Raw genomic sequence first — 20,313 nt, 5'->3', positions numbered from 1 at the left:
TCATCAATAAGGTTTTTCAAATACATAGTTATGACTGTTGTATCTTAAATGTCTTAATAACCACCAAATGTAGCTTGTACAAACTAGAAGAAGAGCAAGAGAGAATTGAAAATAACGTAGCTATCTTCGTTGATGTAGAAATGTTAAATGTTAGAATATAATCATAATCGGTATGTCTATAACCACAACTGTAATGTTGTGTTGTTGTGGTTTATTATCTGTGTTAACTTATTTGATTCATTAACTAATTTTATACCTTTTTACTATTTTTTTATTATAAAGAAGTTATAAAATATTACATTATGGTTTGTGAACAGTGAACAAAGCCTGTCAACTTCCTAGATGTGAACCCAAAAACAATACAACAAACGAGTTTTATATTTTAAATTCTAATGCTTGTCTTGTTAACAATGGCCGTTTTCCTATAACCATAACTTCACGATCACGATTAGATGAAATCCAACCAGCCAACTAACTTTTAAAACTAAAGGAAACGGATAATGTCTACAAACTTCCTTTTCCATCAAACAACTTACAGTTATTATAAGAAGTCAATGTTTTATTGTAGCTCATTATGAAACAAATCGAACTAGCTCAATGTAAGTAAAAATATAGTGTTTAGGTTAGTAGTATGGGAAAATGATAAAAAAGGTGTTTATAGAATAATGTTTCATAATGTTTGCAGATGTAAAATATTTGTACTGAGGTACGTGACCATTTCAAGCTTTCAAACGCAGATAAGACATTATAGATGTAAAATTCAATATGAAAACATTTCAAATTTAAAAATACTTTCGTAAAAAACTATCATTTTTCTTGATTATTAGTTCTTATTTCCGCATTGACATTCGAGTACATTTTTAGTATTAATTCTTTTTTAATTTAAATTTTTCTTCGTCACAATACCTATTAACGTTCCTTGATTTCTGAAACCCAATTTTAATTGTGATTGTACAAGGTAACAATAACACTATGGCAAACTTTCAAGACCAATTCTCGTCAAAATATACAAAAAAAGTAACGATTTATAAGGGCTCTTCGACCCTTCAAAGGTGGTACATTAGAACCAGTCTCAATATCGATGCCACTGGTTAGTTTTGTTCAAATTTTACACGTAGATGGACACTACAAGAGAAGTGCACTGTACTATGAATTCTATACAAGGTGATTCCGTCATGTCAGTAATTTTCAGGGAAGTTAGGAAACAATGAGTAAACATATCTTTTTAAATGGACACATGAATGAATAAGATATTTTTTTACCTTTTAAATATTAACAAGTATTATTGATTTGTTAATAAAAACAAATGTACATGGATAATAATTGTTTTCGAATGTTAGGTTATATCAATTTAATATTTTTAATATTGTTAACGTTTTCGCCATGTTTTATACAATTGAATATTGTTTTCCAAAAAAAAAAACAAAAAACAACCTCATAAAGTTTTTCGAAATTTTTTTTATCATCAGTTTAAACGTTATTTGTGGTAAAAATGTGAGAAAACCTCAAAAAAATATATTTTTTTCCATTTTAATCATGATTATGAAGTGTTTAAGCTCAAAAAATGTGACCCTTTAATTTTTTTTAAAAGTTTGACTGGACTAGATCAAAATGAAACTTCACAGGCTTCTTCTGCGTATATTGAACTGTAAAAGTCATGCTTTTTTCCTGTTCTTTTAAATTCGTTCGGCTTCTGGAGTAAAACTAATGATGGATTCGGATTCAGTGCCTCAAAATACATATGGTAGTTTCCATATGGATTCAAAGAGCAAAATCTTCGATTATTTTGAAACTTTGAATTTTATGAGACCCGTGTTTATTCCGCAAAAAATTTTAAGGCACTGTGACGCAATGTCAAAGTTTCCATTGCGACAGCGTTATTCCGAAAATGAAAATGCATATATTTTTTTTCAAATGGTGGTCTGGTGGTATGGACTTGCCGCGAATTTCGATATTTTGGCGAAGGCGCCAGTGATATGTTAATTAATTTATTTATTGACCTGATCAGTGCAGATCAATATAGAATTGAAGTATTTTTATATGTATTGTATACTACTTCGAATTTTCTTCAAATACTGAGTGTTTAGATTTATTAGGTAGGCTTAAATTTACAAATACACTAAACCAAACAATTAAAGGGTCAAAAGAATTTCCGAAATTTTTCCGTGATTTTTGACAGACTGTATTTAAGTGAAAAATGGTCGTATCGAGAATTAAAATAAAGCATTTTGAAGCTCTAAGATTCTAGTTTTTAGATCTTTCGGTCGAAAATTTTTAGGAACTACGGTTTTCATGCAATTCTAAGAAATAACGCGACAAAAAAAATTTTGCAATTTTTTTTTATTTCTTTCAGTTCACGGACTTGGAAATTTTTTTTTCAGCTAAGCCATTGCATAGACCAGATAGGTTGTTTATTCAGCTTTAATCTTCTTTTTTTTTTAAATTTCGATACGACCTTTATTCATCGAAATATCGGACTTTTAATGGAAAAGGATCCTTTTGTCTTCAATCATCGATATATCGGCGACAAATGGTCCTACAGAGAATTAAAGGGCAGTTTAGAAAACTGTAATAAATGTCCTATAACATGCTGCTGCAACTTTTCTGAAAAAAAAATTTTTTTCATCTTTTACACGAATTTTAAGAAACAGGAAAAGGGGGTCATTTATGGTTTTTTAGAACATTGACGGCTAAATTAGAAATATTCACGAAATGACTAATGGTTAAGCATGATTTTCACATCTCGATCTGGCAAAAAACAAGAGAAAAAGGATTTCTAATTTAGCCGTCAATGTTCTAAAAAATCATAAATTACCATTTTTGCTGTGTAAGCAGTGTAAAAGATGAAAAAAAAATAAAAATTTCCGAAAAGTTGCGGCATGTTATAGGAAATGTATTCCAGTTTCGAAACATTTTTTTCTCGTTTTTCTATCTTTATTAGACCTTTCGAATACTTGGATAAAACTAATGACATTATGACTGAATCACCCAGTATATTCAATGGTTTTTGAAGAATTGATCAAAAACTGCTTCAAGTTCAATCTTTGAAGGATCGTACACTGTTATACCTTGTACTTATATTTACGTTAAGGACATCATTTTAAAACGCTACATATAATTCACTATCCTTCAGAATCTACTAACAGGGCAACGGACTTATGATATGATGATTTATGATGAGTGTTTTGAGGTTTTTGTCTATAATGTCTTTATTTGTGCGTCTAAACTGTTATTTTGTATTTTTATAGGGTTATTTCCATAACAATCAACCCCTTGTCTTTTTTGCCTTTCTATCTAGGAAGAAATGGTAGACCTATATTTTAGGAAATTTTCTTCATGTCTCCATTTATGGAAACAAAAATATGGATTATATATCTAAAACGCAACATTCAATTGTTTTTCTATATATTTCATTAAAACGAAGAACAGAAAGAGAAAAAAGATAAGGGGGTAGAATAATATGACCCTAAACATTGTGGTTGTTCCTACCATCTTAATGACTAACACAATCAAAAGTAAATACATTTTCAATACGAATGGTCTTTTTTAATTAGAAAAAACATTCTGTAATGATTTTTGTCTGACATTATCTAAAACATCTTTAAAGAACTATTAACCAATATTTGTATCTTATAATAACACTTTTTTGAAATATATCTGTATTATAGATTATAAGTGAATTTATATACGGGTTATTCAAATAACTACACTTATTGTATATAGAATTAATTATTACTTAAAAATAAGAGCTGTGCAAAAAATAAATTGTTGTTGTACCTTCTTCAAATATCAAAAAACGTCCTTTTGTGGAACAACTTGTTATATGATATATATATAATATACATGTTGAAATGTTAGGTTATTAACATAAATGGTGATGAGTGGTGATTTTGCTGCACATAAAATTGTATAACATATTATTATATTATAATTATTATAATATAAAATAAGTGATCTTTTTATACTTTTTTTAAATAGTTACATGTTATTGTAAACAATATTGAGAAGCGCTTATCAATAAGTGATATACTTAAAATATGGTATTCTTTATGCTAGTCATCATTTTCTATTACTTAATTTGTATATCTATAAATTTGTATTAACTATTATAGCGAATAAGTAAAATTAGCAAATTTGAAAAATTATTGTGCTTTATTCACCTCCATTAGCTGATAGGTATCCTAATCTAAAAATCAATTTCTCCATTGTATACTTCACAGAGACAGATATTAAAAATTAGAAAAGTGGTATTAGTTAAATATCAGTTTGTATTTGTGTCCTTTTCATCCTTAAACAATCACTATGACAGTATATATACAGAATCCTCGTATTCATGTCTCCATAAACTGCATTTTGCCCTGACAATCAGACCAATTCTATTGAAGTGCTTATTTAGAGGTCCATGACCCGTCAGAAGACATGTAAGTAACGTTGACCTAGTAGAAGTATGTCTAGGTTCTGCCACAAGAAACAAGAAACCAGATGGCGAGATGAGGAACTCTGAGGCTCACAATAACCAACAGTCTGTCTCTGTGGAAAAGGATAGTGCATATTCCATTGACGAAAGTCTCGAATAAATATTAAATCAAACATTTTCTAGAAACAGGGAATTGTTTGGTGCTGCTGTCCTGATTTCATTTTTGTTTAACAGCTGCTACTAATAGCAAATTACAGATAAAAGTTAAGAATAACTTGCTTAAGTAGTTGCTCTGATAAATACAAGTACCTACTACTTAAAAGTAAGAGCTGGCCAGAGATAAACGTGTATATTTAATATCAAAAATACATTCTGATTTATAAAAAATAGCTGTCAACACACGTAAAGACATTTTTAACGCATACATATATTGTGCCATACTAAACAAGTAAAATACATAATGAAATCAGTTAAATAAATGTTTTTGAATGGTTAAATTCTATTGAAAGTATTTTGTTTACGTTTGTAATCTACACATACTCCAAATGAATAGAATAGAAAAAGATTTATATCATCAAATTGTAAAAATATCTATAATCGACACTCACATATATAAGGAAGAGTATATTTTACATCACGGGAGTTTACAACTTTATATTTGATCATGTTGGTGTTTGTAATATTCATTTTAAGCATTTCTTCTGCGGTAAGTACTTACAACGTGATAAATATTCATAATAATAGTTGAATGCAATCTTCAGCTTTTTTTTATAATTAATAAAATGTTTATAGGAACTTTTTTTTTATTAATTCGTGATTTGCCGTTAAAGCTTAGCACTTTAATTACATTATATACAGAACTTATGGATATGTTTATAATATTGTAATTTATCAAAAGATTTTTTTTTAATTTTTTAAATACATGTTTAATTTTCATATCTACAAATTTTTGATCGTTTATAGTAATTGTTATGATACCAAAAACAAAACAAAAATAAACTGCAACAACTGTTCATTCTAAAAATATAAGTTCATATAAAAATAAATTGTAGAACATATCATTGGCGCGATACGGACTATTGAAATTAAAAGAGATGTGAATATTGTAAGCCTAGACCTAGCCAAGGGGAGCTTGCAAACGAGTTCAATTTTACTGTCATTTACCTAAATCTTTTTTTAGCTAACTTATAAAGTAGATTAGAGCGCTAAATTTTCTAATGCTTTTCGTATACACTAAAATAGCTTAAAATAATTAGAACATTATCCAACGGAAAAATGTAAAAAAATATGACCTCTCTTAAAAAAAATATATTTACAAATTACACTTTAAAAACATATGTTTACAAATGTGACTACCACAACGCCTTCTTTCGAGAGTTTTCAATACTACATTTTCATAAACTACTTCTGCTGCATAAACTAATTACTGTCACATTATTCTATACACCAACACATAGTTTGCAGATGATCCCATCGTCAATTTACCAAGTGGACAAATACGTGGTGCTGTAAAAACTACTTTAAGAGAAGGGAAAACCTTTTATGCCTTTCTTGGCGTTCCATTCGCTGCTCCTCCAGTAGGAAATTTAAGATTCCAAGTAAGTTCCTTACGTTTGTTTTTTTTTTCAATATCTGATCAATATGATTACTCCAAACTGTGTTTATTGATGTGTATCGAATCTCTCATACAGACGACAAAATTTTCAATAGCGCGAACACATTTTTAGTAATATATACATATACAGGGTCGACAAACTTTAAGGAGATATTCTTCATTAAAAAAATAAGAAAAAATCAAGTATAATTTTTTTCCAGAGACGCTTCATTTTCGAAATATAGGGCGTTAAAGATTCTTAAAAAAATTCGAATTTCTTTAAATAACTTCCAAATGGAGAAGGCTATTTAAGCCAAATTTGGCATGACACATCTTATGAGATACCATTTTTCCATAGAAGTAGAAGTCCCGCAAGCAGCCAGTGGTGGAGTTATAAGGACTCAGACTCATTAAATTATAAAAAAAATTAATACGGCCCTGCTGAAAATAAAAAATGATGCTGTTTTTAGATAGAACAGATTGTTATTGACAAAAAGTGTACATCCACTTTTTTTCCTAACTCTTATAGTTTCATGGCAAAATTGATTTTTCGGAAGGGTGCTTCTGGATTCTGTCGATAAACTTTAGGAAGACGTTCCTCATAAAACCTAAAAATATATAGTACCTATAAAAATTGGTCTTAGTCTCGTTCTCGGGTATGTGTGTGTCAAATAAGCCTTTTTGTCTCCCCTTTCCCTTGGGTTTAACCAATAGTATTAAAATTATTTAGGAGATGTTTCGTTTCTGAGATATAGTGTGTTTTTTTAAAAAAAAATATGTTGATGAAAACAATAGAAATATTTAAGTACCAAACATCTAATGTGACTATGTCGTAATGCGACAACGTAACGACCCTTGCAATACTCCTAAATTTTTTGAGGCGGTTTGTAGTCACTTCATTTACTTGTGTTGTGTACTTTTAAATAAAATAAGATGGCAAACAATACATGAACATTTATTTGTAATTTGAAACGACTAAAATTAATATTATACCTAGACAAAGCGAAAAGTAAATCAAAAATGAAATGATTAAAAAAATATTTTGTTCAAAATGGGCGCCTCCGGACTGTGGACAAGCACGACATCTTCTAATTACGGAGGTAGTGGCCGATCGACACTGAATTGGAGTTAATTCTCGACACGCTTGGACTATTCTTTGTCTTAGATCTTCTAGGGTATCAACTGGCACCTCGTAGACTTCTTGTTTAACAGCACCCCAAACGAAATAATCCATCGGTGTCAAGTCCGGTGAACGTGTGGGCCACGCTGCAGGTCCTCCACGACCAATCCATCTCCTGGGATCATTAATGTTTAACCACTCCCTAGGACCTCTACCAAAATGGGCAGGACAGCCATCTAGTTGAAACCAACTGTACTCGAAAATTTTTGTTGAGGTTCATATTAAAGTTTATCGACAGAATCCAGAAGCACCCTTCCGAAAAATCAATTTTGTCATGAAACTACGAGAGTTAGGAAAAAAGTGAATGTACACTTTTTTGTTCTATCTAAAAACAGCATCATTTTTTATTTTCAGTAGGGCCATATTGTTTTTATAATTTAATGAGTCTGAGTCCCCATAACTCCGCCACTGGTTGCTTGGGCGAGACTTCTAAGTTTATGGAAAATTGGTTTCTAATAAGTAGATGTGTCATGCCAAGTTTGGCCTAAATAGCCTTCTTAATTTAGAAGTTATTTAAAAAATTCGAATTTTTTTAAAAATCTTTAACGCCCTATATTTCGGAAATGAAGCGTCTCTGGAAAAAAATGAATACTTGATTTGTTTCTTATTTTTTGTGCGGAATATCTCCTTCAAGTTTGTCGACTTAATCCTAAAACACCCTGTATATTGCTAACAATCTGTCGTATTTTATTATTACTATTTTTTCTAGCCACCACAACCAGTTCAAAGTTGGGACGGCGTCTTAGAAGCAAAAACGAATACGAAAATATGTTACCAAGTAGGTAGAGATTTTACCTTGGAAACAGAAGATTGTCTATATTTAAACGTTTACTCGCCTGTTGTAAGTAAATCCGTAAGTTGCTGATGCAGACTTTCCCAACAATTTTACTTTTAAGGAACCTGGCAGCAATGCTAACTTACCCGTAATGTACAGTATTTATGGAGGGGCCTACATCCACGGTTACGCTGGATTCGGTTACAACGGACCAACATATTTCTTGGAACAAGATGTGATTGTCGTTACTGCTAACTATCGTGTAGGTCCTTTTGGTAAGTTACTTCTAATGCCTATTTTATTTTCCACTAAAACTAAATCCGTATAAGTTTAATTTTTAACTTTAATAGGTTTCTTATCCACTGGCGATTCTGTGATCGCTGGTAATATGGGTCTCAAAGACCAACAGTTCGCTTTAAAATGGATTCAGGAGAATATTCATCTATTCGGGGGAGATCCTCAAAAAGTTACCGTTCAAGGACAAAGTGCCGGAGCGGCTTCAGTCACGTATCAAGTGTTAAGTCCGGGATCTGCAGGTAATTAATTTATTATCAGCAAAAGAGGCTGTTTCTATCGCGATTTCGGCTCCATAGATAAAGTTTTTTTGGTGTAGATGTTGGTTTACAAATACACTTCCCTAAATATGTCTATTTGGCCGTTTTTTGAAGACATAATTACGAAGCACACGAGTGATATTGGTTTGTTAGAACATCGCTCTTGAACTTATATCTAATGCTAACACGAACATGCTATTTGACTTATTTTGTATTGCATTATAAACCACTAAAATTGTTTTAGGCCTATTTAGAGCCGCTATAGGAGAAAGTGGTTCAGCTCTATGTTCTTGGGCCAACCAACGACATGCAGTGGACATAGCTTATGGTGTAGCAGCTGAGATAGACGCCACTTTTGACAGAAGTCGTACTTCTAGTGATCTTTTACAGTTTTTGCAGAGCGTGGATGCCAAAGCTATAGATAACACTGCTGACAAATATCACGTAAGTATGCATTATTTTTTTATCCACCACACTGACACTGACACTTATGGCTATGGTACAGAACTTTTTTTTTAGTTGTGTTATTAGTACTCTCTGTCACCTGGGTCTCTTTACGACTTTATATCCATGATACTTCTGTACGAAGCAACTTTACAACATATGATTGGTCCACATTGTTGTTTAGGGCTAGTTGTCTTGTTGACTGATGGGGATTTTCTTCAATTTCCAGCAATACATTTAACTTAGTTTCTTCGGCGATTTGAGGTCGACCAATTTACTCACCGTAGATCGTGCAATTGGTGGTCTGTCAACATGTGTTTGATTAAACAGGTTACATGCTTCCGCATGGGTTCGTAGCTTATCACCATATCCAACCATCATTAAGATCTCTATCCTTTCACGTTTAGTTAAATGTGCCATTCTCTCTAAGCTCCAAAAAAGTTCAGTGATTTTGCTAAGTTTATTAAGGTTATATAACATACTAATTTGTGAAAATGTCACGCTACAACAGTATTGTTTTTGTTTCTAAGCAACGACCAAAAAACGAAATTTAATAATTTTTATCAGTGACCTGAGTGCCAACAAAAAAAAAACCTAATTTTTATTGCTAAACTAAAATATGCTGGGAATAATAATAAAAGCCATTTCCACCACTTTCGATTAGGTAAAGAATAGGTAAGATATGCTTATAAAGAGATCCTGAAATGATTTCCAACAATAGAAATTCGTAACTAGGACATGGAAAACGCTTGCAACGGCTCCAATTTTGTTTTATCCATTCTCGTATTCTAATACTTAACCTGCAGATACAGAATTTTACAAAAATTGTATTTTGGATACAATTAATCCAATCAAATTACTGTTATTTTTAGTCGTATGCACCAGTTGTAGAAGTAGAACATGAAGGAGCTTTTATAACCGAATCCATGTACGAATCTGTCGCAAACGGAAAGATTAACTACGTCCCTCTCCTAATAGGCATTAATTCAGAAGAACAAATAGCAAAAGCCGCTGGTAAATCATTAAATTAAATCCGTAGAACAATGTATATTAATCAAAATTATTATGTTACAGACTTAGAAGGGCTGCAGAAAACCGTCAGAAATTACGAGAAATACGTTTATCTGTTAGCTGATGAAGATATGAGAATTGAAGATACAAATGTACGTACACAGGCTGCCGAAGAGATAAGAAAAATATACACTGAAGGATTATTGCAAGATAATTTAACAGCAGCAATTCAGGTATACGACCATCAACAGGATTTGACATATTTTTATTATTTATGTACTACGGTATTTTGTTGTTGAGCTGCTTGCCACGTCGTCGGTCTAGATTTCTTGACGTTTTGAAGGACATATTCTTCTTCCCTTCAGAGGAAACTTTGAAACTGGAGATTAATTCCTCTGGCTGATATATACAGGGTGGCCAAATGAAAACGAAACATAGCCATTTTCTGGAACTGCGTCAAGATTGTAGAAAAACGCTCAGACCCGTCGATTTTAGATTAAAGGGGGATATCTTTGCTGGTATTTTTGACCTCGCCACTTTCACCCCCAAGCAAGAGTAAGCATCACCCCAAAATATTTAAATGGCATTGGGGGTTGAGTGATATTTCTTTTGAAAGCTCTTACAATTCTCTTTACAACAGACTTTAAATTTTATAATTCCGCCCAATACTTTTAAAGTATTTACATTTTAAGATTTAAATTATGTTTAGTTGGTTACTTACTACTTAGTTGATTAAATGTTCAAACTAATGACCGCTTCCATACAAGAATAAAGATTTTGTTCGAAACGTTCGCACACATTCCGAAGCATTTCCGGAGTGATTCGACGGCATTTGTCGACGATTCTTTGACGCAAATCTTCCAGCGACGCTGGCTGTGTTTTATAGATTTTACTTTTTAGGTATCCCCACAAAAAGAAATCAAGGAACGATAAATCCGGCGACCGTGGAGGCAACTCAATGCTGCCTCTTCTCCCAATCCAATTCCGTAGAAAACATTGGTCCAAGTACTGACGGACAATTAACGCATAATGCGGAGGAGCACCATCCTGTTGAAAAATCAAATGATATTCATCATATTCTGAAACATTTTCAATAATATCGGTCAAGGCAGGGTCAATAGCGTCTTCCAGTAATTACAAATACATTTGGTCAGTCAAATTACCAGATAGAAAAAAGGACCCATCAGCCGGTTATCGAAAATTCCAGCCCATACATTTAAATTTTCCGGTTGCTGTGTATGCACCTCGTGAAAAACTGCATTTATCAGAAAAACAGATGTTAAAAAGGAACTGTGAATCGTTCCCTGCTAGCTCACACATTACTTCGCAAAATTACAAACAGCGGTCATAATCATCATCATAAAGTTCCTGGACTAAATGTATTTTGTATGAATTTATTCTTCTTCAAAATGGTTTGTTTGCTAGTTCGATTGATCCCAGACACAGATGCCTGCTGCCTCGTACTTAATGTAGGATCAAAATGAACTTGTCCCAAAACTGCAACTTCACTAGCTTCATTAACTATAGGTTTTTCAACTTCTCGTTTTCTATTGGGTGCGTTCCCTGTCTCTTGAAATTTTTTACTAATTTTAGAACATACTTCCTCCAGACATGTCGATCTTGATGTTGTTCATTAAATAGCGGAGCTGTTATATTCGCACATTTATTGTTCATAAAGTAAAGCGAAATGATATCTGCTCTTTCCGCAATGGAATAAACCATAGTGTTTAATTTTCAAAAACACAATTAAATAAACTACCAACGCTTCCAAATAATACTAGAAAATAATTTGGAATCCACTAATTTTACGTTCATTGTGTGTGTATAGCATTCATTTCTGTTTCATTGTGTTTTTTTTACGAAAGTGATAACAAATCGCCAAAAACCAATGTAACGCAAGAAATACTAAATTTATACCATTGGCGTACTTAACTCGAATGACTGACATTTTTACCGTTACTAATTGTTTGTACATAAGTTTCAACTTTAAAATAAAAATTCTTAATAAGTATTGCGCGGAATTATAAAACTTAAAGTCTGTTGTAAAGAGAATTGTAAGAGCTTTCAAAAGAAATATTACTCAACCCTCAATGCCATTTAAATATTTTGGGGTGATGCTTACCCTTGCTTGGGGGTGAAAGTGCGGAATCAGAAATACCAGCAAAGAATGTCCCCCTTTAATCTAAAATTACGGGTCTGAGCGTTTTTCTACAATCTTGACGCAGTTCCTGAAAATGGCTCTGTTTCGTTTTCATTTGACCACCCTGTATATATTTACTATGTGCGTTGATTGAATAGATACACGAATAGGAATATCGATATAGTCATTAGAAAGACACTCAAGGACAAAAAAAAGAAGAATATTTATCATTTATCTTCCCTATATACAGTGTGTATTAGCCAAATGGAATAAATTCAATAATAAATAAATGGAGGCGTGTTCGAAAAAACGATCTTCTCCTAGGCCCCAGTATGCAGCATGTGTATTTCTGGAAAAGTTGAACAGTCGAAAAGACAGGTCAATACGAGATTAAAGAAGCACAAGAGCAGTTGCATCATAACAACGTAGAAAAAAGGAGTTGTAGAATACAAGACACAATACAGATAAGAGACCACTTAACCAGAATTCTGTTAGATGGAGAAGATTTTTACTAAAACTCTACAGGCAAACAATGGAAATCCAGAAAAATCGACATAATTTCAGTCGAGGCAAAGGACTACCTGAAATTTGGAAGCGACCAATTCGCAAAAATTAAGGACTGGAACGTCACAGGCCAGTGGCTTAAGAACTTAGTCTTCAGTTTCAGAGTTTCTTCTAATGAAGAGAGCAGTATGTCTTTCGAGACGAGAAGAAGTCTAAACCGACGATGTGGCAATCTACCCGGAAATAGTTCAACCATTGGCACTGTTTATCTAGTCTTACTAAATTTTCTTATTCAATTACCAAAGAACTGAGCGAATATTTCATCAAAAGCAAAAGCAATTCTGTTTAAACCAAGCAACAGTGCCAACTAACACTTTTTTTCTAATTAATCTAACTCGTATCTCTTACGGTTACAAGACGCCAGTGCTCAGAAATGAAAAACGATCCACTCTGTACATTTTTTGAATAATTATTAATACAATTTTCCTACAGTATTTCAGTGATAACAGTTATGTAAGAGCAGTCGTCAAATACGCAGAGTTGCAGTCGAAATACACCGATGTCTACTTTTACCAGTTCTCTTACCATGGCCTACTAGGAGGCAACAACGCATCGATGGAAGGTAATGTAGTCCTGCAGGATGCCAAAAATTGTATAACTCATTTCGTAACAGTAGTAGAGATAGCATCAGTATCGTTGTTGTTCAAAAATTGTCTTCTCGATCTTGATTTTCTGTTCAAGAGAATCCATGACATATCCTTGCTGCTTTGTCGCTTCAAAGTAACCATGACATCATTTTATTTCCAACCTATCATAAAAAATAAGAAATATTCTTCTGATTTTGTTTATACTGCAATTTTGTTCTCTAAACTTTAAATCACGACCAATCCTTGTCGTAAGTTGTAAGTTTTATGAGATTTTATTGGAAGATGCAGCTCCAACTAAATCAGAAAATTTGATACTTATTTAAAAAGAAATAAAAGAAGATTTAAGGTTCCTTCTCATACATTTGGTTAAGGGAAACTAAATTTATAAATTCAACCCTTCATCGATTCCCTTTGGCGTAGGGGGTTATTTAAAAACTGTTATTATGTTTTATCTGAATCATTTTTCCTCTAACTTTAGGTATTGGTAGAGTAGCACACGCTGAGGACACTAAATACCTTTGGGCATCTGACAAAGGCGATTTGAATTCATATCCACAATCGGACATCACGACTCTGGACCGATACGTTGGTTTTTTCGCAAATTTCGTTAAAACCTTGTAAGTAACTCCAATGAATGTAACGGCGATAAAAATAATCGGTTTTATTCCGCAGGAATCCGACTCCGGAAGCGTCGGAATTGAATCAGTATCTAATTTGGCCTAAAGTAACACAGGACACGTATAATTACATAGACATTGATGAGAATCTGGAAATAAAAGTAAATCCTAGGGAATTTTCGTACAGCAAATGGGTTGAAATTTACGAGACATATGGAGTAAAACCATTTGTTTCCTATTAATTTTTCCAGTAAAATTCAAAGACAAAACTAAATCATTTTTATACAATTTTGCTAACAACAATATTACACTTGTTAAAATAAATTTTTATGTTTTGAATTACAGTTGTTATTAATGAGATACGAAGTACATTTAAATTCTTAGATGCAGGACAGTAAAATGAAAAAGTCAGTAGTTATTTACATATATAGGTATATTTATTAAATAATAAATGTTATTCAACTTATAAATATATTATACTTTTAGAGGGGTCATAAAATATTAAAACGCTGAAAAATGTATTTCATAGCAAAATTTACTATAGACTTATACAGGGTGTCACCTAACGAATGTTACTTCAAGGGTATATAATCTAAAACCCAAATGGTGCGATTTAACCAAATTTAGTTTTTTCCAAAAACATATGGGGTGTGTGTTAATAAATATTTTCTGTAATATCTTCCTAACCGAGCATAAATTCAACATTTGATAGGTTACATTTTTTGTATAGAATAAAAGTATCTACCTATTTCTGCTAGTTGCGTGTAAAAATTTAATCGTACAAAAAAGTCACAGAAGAATATTCATAAAGGGTTGTAGTAAAATTAACACCCTGTATGATTTAACCTAATAGGAGCATAATCACTGTATACTTCCTGAAGAGAAACTAAGCAACAGCAAATTTTGCTCAAATCGGGTAACTGGGTTCTGAGTTAAGGAGAAAACAAGAGATAAAAAAGAAACTTTAACATCCTGTAACTTTTTTTGCGAAATTTCTTTAAGTAAGTTTGGTTAAATCGAACCATTTGGGTTCTAGATTATACTCCTGAAGTATGTAACATTCGTTAGGTGACACCCTATATGTCTGGCATCCCACATTATAAGACTAAAAGAAAGAACAAAAAATAGCAATTTGGATCTTCGTGGTATTTTTTTTATTCTCGTTCTTCTTTTTCATTCTTCTTCTTCTTGTTTTATTCTTATCTTTTTCCACCACATTGAAAAGAGAAAATTATAAATAAATAACCCTTTATAGCAAACAGATTCGGTAGGTGGTCGATTTTATAAACCTTTTGACTAATAGCCCAGTTACTGTAGCTGAAAATATAGTAATACCTCCGAATTATTTATAACTGCATGGATTTTTCTCAAAATTTAGAATTAGGCTCATCTTACCCCCCACTTCAAAACTTATATGTCTATGCGCTGGGTGTGCTTTTTGTTCTTAAGGTGTGAAAACCACCCCTCATTGGAAAAAAAAAGAAAATATACAAATTTAAGCATTTTATGTAATCAAATCTTTTTTATTTGTGCAGTATGAGTAATTTCATGTGCTATCTAACATGAAACTTAATGTATACCAATTTTTCAACCCGGAAAAACCTTTAAAAACCACCCCTTTGGATGAAAATTATATATTTTTTTTTCAACTTGAAACGTGTTAATCATGCATTTTTATCAAATTAAAATTGATTTCTTGATTAAAAAATTTTGAAAGATACCCCTTCTTTCGAAAATAAAATGGAATCAATATTATTGAAAGAGTAAAAACATTTTAAATGTGCATTCGTATTAAATAAACATTATTTATTCCCTTATTATAATATAGTAGTTATAATATAGGTTTATTCGAATATTCACATACTAAATACGTATACCTATATACAAAAAAGGTCTAAATGCTTCAATATTCTTGTTTGACCTAAATTTTCTTAAATTATTACCTGTACACGTGATTATTTTTTTGACGATAACTTTCTTACTTTTTAAGATTTTTAATCGCACAAAGGCTCATTTTGCAGGGAATTATAAGGGCTACGTGAACTGTTGAATTGATCTTTTTTAAGCCCTTCATTTTTAAGTTTGAAGGGTTTAAAGGGCTCGAAAAGGGTGGTTCTCTCATTCATATGAGAACTTAAAATGGCGATATCTCGATTAATATTAATTTTAGAGTAAGTAATAAAAAAATTAAACAAAATCTTCAGCAAAAATAAAGCTAATTTTTTTTTACTCTTGTATTTTTTTTCGTACACCCTTTAATTTATAAGTTACAGCGTAAAAATCGATTTTTTTTCAAAAATTTGAAAGATTAACATTTTCAAAAATTAATTTTTTTTCGAAATCATGCTTTGTAAGTGAGGCAAAGACCCAGAAGATATTCTTAGAACATAAATGAAGAAATCTGTAAATTAATTGCATTTAATTTTAATTCTGTCGCCAAAGGCACTGATTTGTTTTTTTTTTTTCTTCAAAAAATAATACTATCATGTTATTTCGACCATATTTCCGTTAATTTTGATTCTAAAGACTTTTAAAACAGCTAATTTTAAAGGTTTTTCAAAGTACTTTAAAAAAGGTTCAAATGTAGAGGTTATTTGGTTTTTCTATGGGAAAAGACGGCCCTGCGTCAGATGGAAACATGAAATTGGAAACTCAAACAATACTTCTAGTCCACGAAAAACTGAAATATATTTGTAATTTTGAGAGGGTTACGGTTATAGTAGGTACAGACCCCATACAAGCAGGTTGTACTTTTTTAAATTCTAATATTCTTGAGCATAAATATTGCTTCACTGAATAATGCATTAATAATTTTTGTGACCCCTAAACATCGAAGGCAATACTAAAAACGACATTATTTTTTAACCTGAGCATGAACTACTACCTTAAATCTAAAAATACAAACAATTTTATTACATATTACATCTCTAAATATAAAAAATATATTTTTATACGTCCGGGAAACTAAAAAAAATTACATAACCTATTTCAGGCACTGATTCTTGCAGTTACAGTATTAATCTGATACCTGAGACAGCCCCTTAATCTTTGTCATACTTTTATCAGTTGTGACTCACAATAAAGAAGATGCAGAGAGCAGTACAAGACTAGGTATAGAAAAAAATAACAATAGATGAATATTGTTTTATATATTATACAAGATGTTTTGAAAAAACCTACCATAACTTCAGGGTTTTTTTCCTATCGAGCATTCTCTTTCCTTTACGAGACATTCAACGTTAAACTTTTGTTTTCTTAAATATTTCTTTCGTCTTTTAAAAAATTCGTCAAACATAAATATATCAACTATTTGAGGATTATTTGGTTAAAATCTACAGTGCCATATTGTATCATGACACGATGTAATGTTTTGTAATATAGGCATAAATATCTGTTTATGTTTGCCAATTGTCTGCATGTGTACACTTGCCAATTTTTTATGAATACAGATAGTTTCCTCATATGTTAAATAGTCCAAATGACCTGCCATTTGCATAGCTTTAGAGTAACGTTTGACAAGTGAAGACGTGCTTTCGATATGCACCATTCACACGATATGGCATTTGTTTACAAAGACAAAGATGTGTACTCCAACAAATTTACGCACATTCTGGAATTCTTGATAATTCATTGGTCCTTGATGATTTGTTTACATTTGGTAAATATTTGGCAAGTGACCGTATCGTTTGAAGCCGGCTTTAGGCTACACGATTCCTCAGAATATAAAAGTCCTGACAAAAAATGTCTCTGTTTTGATATTGAAGTTATACCAACCCCTGAAATTATGACATGTTTTTGCAAATCAGTCTCTATAAATTCATTTCAAGAGAATTTATAAAAAATATTTTGGACTGTGAGTAGAGAGTAGAGTTAGTAAGTACAAGAGTTCATAATGAACAATGTGTAATTAAAAACGAGGAAAAATTTTGTGTTCAAGTTATAACCAATCAGGTCTAAAGTAAATTAATCCTACCTAATGGAACATCACATGGAAAGCCTTAGTCTTAAAAGTTATACTTTAACAGGACCTTTGTGTTTAATTTATTACAAAAAAACACATGTAGATAATCTAACACCATAAATGAACTTTAATTAGGACTTTAAAAAAATTACATTAACATTATATTAACTAATACCTAATTATTTATTGGTTGCACCCACGAAATCTAAATATGTATAGCACAAAAGACAAACTCTGGCAAATTTTAACATAACATACAGATTTTGTTACATCTTAAATGGTCTATATTACTAGCCCAGACCTTCAATATGGCCAAACTGGCAGAGAACGGCCTGCAAGTACTATGAAAACAAGACCAATATCGCACTAAGCGAAACAAAGCTTTTGAGTAAGATTATAGGAAACAGTTACTCTATGGACTCATGATCCGATCAAGATTGAATATACAATATCTAGTAAACAACCCAAGATTATTCGTCAGTAGAACACATATACCGGTTCCGAACCTATCAATTCTCATTAGTTTGCCACAGAATGATCTAACTATTTGTTTATTAGCAGGTTACTTTCTCCCAGTCTGCCGTATTGAAAGCGTAGTCACCAAAGTTGTAGGGTATATTGTTCCATACAAGTTTGTTTATGATCGTGTACGCGCTAAAGTTAAAAATAAATGAGATAATGCAATAACTCAAATTCCTTCTCTTTTTCAGAATTACGTTGAAAATGATCTAGTAATTGGAGTTCGGGGATATGCGGCTCATAACAGAACCGGACTTAGTTTACTAATACAAATAAAATCAAGTTCTCGAAAAATATGTGACAACACAACGCTAAATATAAAAGTTAAGGAAATATATAAAAGTCTTATTGGCTACATATACAACACAAGACTACGAGACTTTCTAAGTTTTCTGTAGTGAAATTTCGACCTTTTCCACTATCATTTATAGTAACTACTGAGAGTAAAATGGATATTTGTGTAAATTAATGTACATGCAGCATTAACTAACGCATTGGTTTAAAGCTTACTTAATTAGATTTATTGAATTTTGTCATGTGAAAACAATTAACTCGAGAGTCACAGGCTCAGAGTTAAAGCTTTATTTCTCTAATCTTATTTATTTCTCAAATTTTACCCTGACCTGATCAGGTCATATGGACCCCCAGTTCGGCTTCAGCGACCCCAAAAGCGTATAGAAACATAGGTTTACATTGATGGCAATTGATTCCCTACATTTGACCTTAACTGACCTTAACCCAGACCTGATCGGATCTAACGGAGACGGGATTCGAATTCAGCGACCTCAAAAACATATAGGTACCATGGTCTTGTCTTTCGGACCTCCCACTTTTTTTGTAGGGCTGTTATTATTGTTTGGTCATATTTTCCCAAAATATTTTTCCAACGCTCCTTTCCTTTTCTCGCAAAACTGACTGAGCTGTCAGAGTATAGACGGTGTAACATTAAGCGGAGTTTAGTTTTTTAGGGATAATAATATGTGTTACTCGGGATACTAATCTCAAATAAAATAATAATTAAATAAGTAGTCGTGTTATAATTCGTTTGTTAAAACGCACTTAAATTTCTTTTTACGCCGCCACTGATTTATACTCGGCAGCGGATATGTGTGCGCGCTTAGCTGTGTTGCCAGTTATCTTTTTAAACCAACTATATGGAGTAACAAAGAGCGAAATTGCAATGAAAAATAATATTTTAATAGTTGTTTTTGCAGTTACTTTTTTATGTCGATGCCGATGAAGCGTCGAATATTGAGATAACTTTCGAGCGTTTTTAAAAAATTTATAATTTTTCCATGATTGACTAGAATATTAACTAATATTGGTATACGTTACTAATAAATAAAATTCATATATGTTTTAAAACAATTATTTTTCTCGTGTGTATATAATAAAAAAATTATGAAAATACTTACTAATCTAATAGATTTGGTGTTTTTCATAATCATTTCACGTTTTCAATAAAATGTACTTTTAGTTATTTTAGGACAGTGAAAGTCAGTGTCAATGATTTGACATTGACTTCATTTAGGTGAACTGCACTGCAGTCACTTTACATATTCCAACGAAGTAAACAATTACACGCAGATAAATCTAGACAGGGACGTATTTTGGAAAATTAAAGTAAGTGCTAGGTACTTAATAATTATGAAATTCTTAAAAACCCTGTTATTTTTTTGTAACCGCGAATTATTATGAATAACAAAAGCAGTAAGTTGGACTCGAGCAATAAATAACATTCTTCATGCCATCAAAATATTTATCATAATATGCTACGCCTTATAACTAGATACCCCATTCAGGTACTGGTTTAGGGGACAAATGTGTCTGTGGTTGAACATCCTTCAAAAAGGCCAAAAACTAGTAAACAGCTACAATGGAAACTGAGAAAGTGAAACGAGTAGGACTCTCTACGAGCCGCATATCCAAACTCTATAAAAATAACATGCC

The 20,313-nt window shown here is 31.9% G+C and overlaps 1 protein-coding gene across 1 annotated transcript; it reads left to right on the top strand.

Annotated features, from left to right (window-relative positions):
- The first annotated feature begins 4,933 nt into the window (after positions 1–4,933).
- Positions 4,934–14,223, top strand: LOC108905234 (venom carboxylesterase-6-like). Its single transcript, XM_018708029.1, has 11 exons — positions 4,934–5,123; positions 5,875–6,015; positions 7,901–8,032; positions 8,088–8,241; positions 8,317–8,502; positions 8,765–8,964; positions 9,837–9,978; positions 10,039–10,208; positions 13,112–13,241; positions 13,745–13,883; positions 13,939–14,223. Exons 1-11 carry the CDS (start codon positions 5,082–5,084, stop codon positions 14,123–14,125), a joined length of 1,623 nt encoding a protein of 540 aa, XP_018563545.1. The 5' UTR covers positions 4,934–5,081; the 3' UTR covers positions 14,126–14,223.
- The last annotated feature ends 6,090 nt before the right edge of the window (positions 14,224–20,313 follow it).

Source organism: Anoplophora glabripennis, unplaced genomic scaffold (assembly GCF_000390285.2).
Source record: "Anoplophora glabripennis isolate ALB-LARVAE unplaced genomic scaffold, Agla_2.0 scaffold68, whole genome shotgun sequence".
Lineage (NCBI taxonomy): Eukaryota > Metazoa > Arthropoda > Insecta > Coleoptera > Cerambycidae > Anoplophora > Anoplophora glabripennis.
The sequence above is the reverse complement of the archived record's forward strand: the minus strand, read 5'-3'. Positions and strand labels throughout refer to the sequence as shown.